At 49.5% G+C, this 820-nt stretch overlaps 1 protein-coding gene across 1 annotated transcript in view; it reads right to left on the bottom strand.

Moving 5' to 3' along the window:
* Positions 1-566: 566 nt before the first annotated feature.
* Positions 567-820, bottom strand: part of LOC311315734 (rho GTPase-activating protein 6-like) — a gene marked incomplete at its 5' end in the record, with an annotated part of 82238 nt that continues 81984 nt past the window's right edge. The window contains 1 exon segment of the mRNA XM_084446438.1: positions 567-820. This exon segment is cut by the window's right edge and continues 62 nt beyond it. Coding sequence (XP_084302564.1) covers positions 635-820 — 186 coding nt within the window. The 3' untranslated portion in view covers positions 567-634.

The raw sequence follows: 820 nt of genomic DNA, 5'->3' as shown, positions 1-820 counted from the left end.
GATCTTGGAATATATGCTCTCTTCATACTCTTATGTACAGTCCTTCTTCCTCAGCTACAGCATGTTGGCAGTAAATACACACATTTTTATATCAGCAGCAAATAAAAACTAGGCAGTGACTTGGCCAGAGAGTGTGTGATGTCTTAAGTCAGTTGAATCGCTCAGTGGAAGAGTTCTTCCTAACGTTGTATCTTCCTATTCATATACACATATTATCTTTACATCTTACATTCAGTAATGGTTAGTAGAATTGGACCATGTTGGTGGTTAGTAGAATTGGACCTTATTTTCATCTAAATTCAACTTTAATGAGCTGTAGATGCAGAGCTCATGAACGCAATGCTCGAGGTAAGTCTTGTGGGCCGTTAGTTTTGATGCCCTCCGAAACAACTTGAAGAGACAATAATTACGATCAAACAACAGTTGTTAAGCGAGGAAATCGGTTATGGGCAGGGGGGCAACGCTAGTGGCAGTGTATACGGATGTGTATACAGGTAAGGCAGCAGCTGCACATGTAAACAACGCCATGGCGCCATGTTTGGGGGAAGAATAGAGGGGGGAGGACGGATGTGTGTTGGGGAGGTGGGGGGTGGAGAATGATTGTCAAGGGGGGCGGGTTTCAAGCTCCCAGAGCTCACACCAGCGTTTCGGGGAGGGTGTCGGCGTTGTCTGAGGACAGGAGCTGCCAGATCTGCCACCTGTCCCTCTGCCAGTCCTGCCACTCGGGGCTCATGGGCACTGCGGCGTCTGAGGGGGAAAGGGAGGAGGAGGGGGAGGGGGAGGCAGGCTTCTGCATCGTGGGCCTCCCTCCCTGCAGGGG

The sequence above is a fragment of the Borostomias antarcticus genome (assembly GCF_949987555.1).
Source record: "Borostomias antarcticus genome assembly, chromosome: 12".
Taxonomy (NCBI): Eukaryota; Metazoa; Chordata; class Actinopteri; order Stomiiformes; family Stomiidae; genus Borostomias; species Borostomias antarcticus.
Note: the sequence above shows the minus strand (reverse complement) of the source record. Positions and strands in the feature narration are given on the sequence as shown.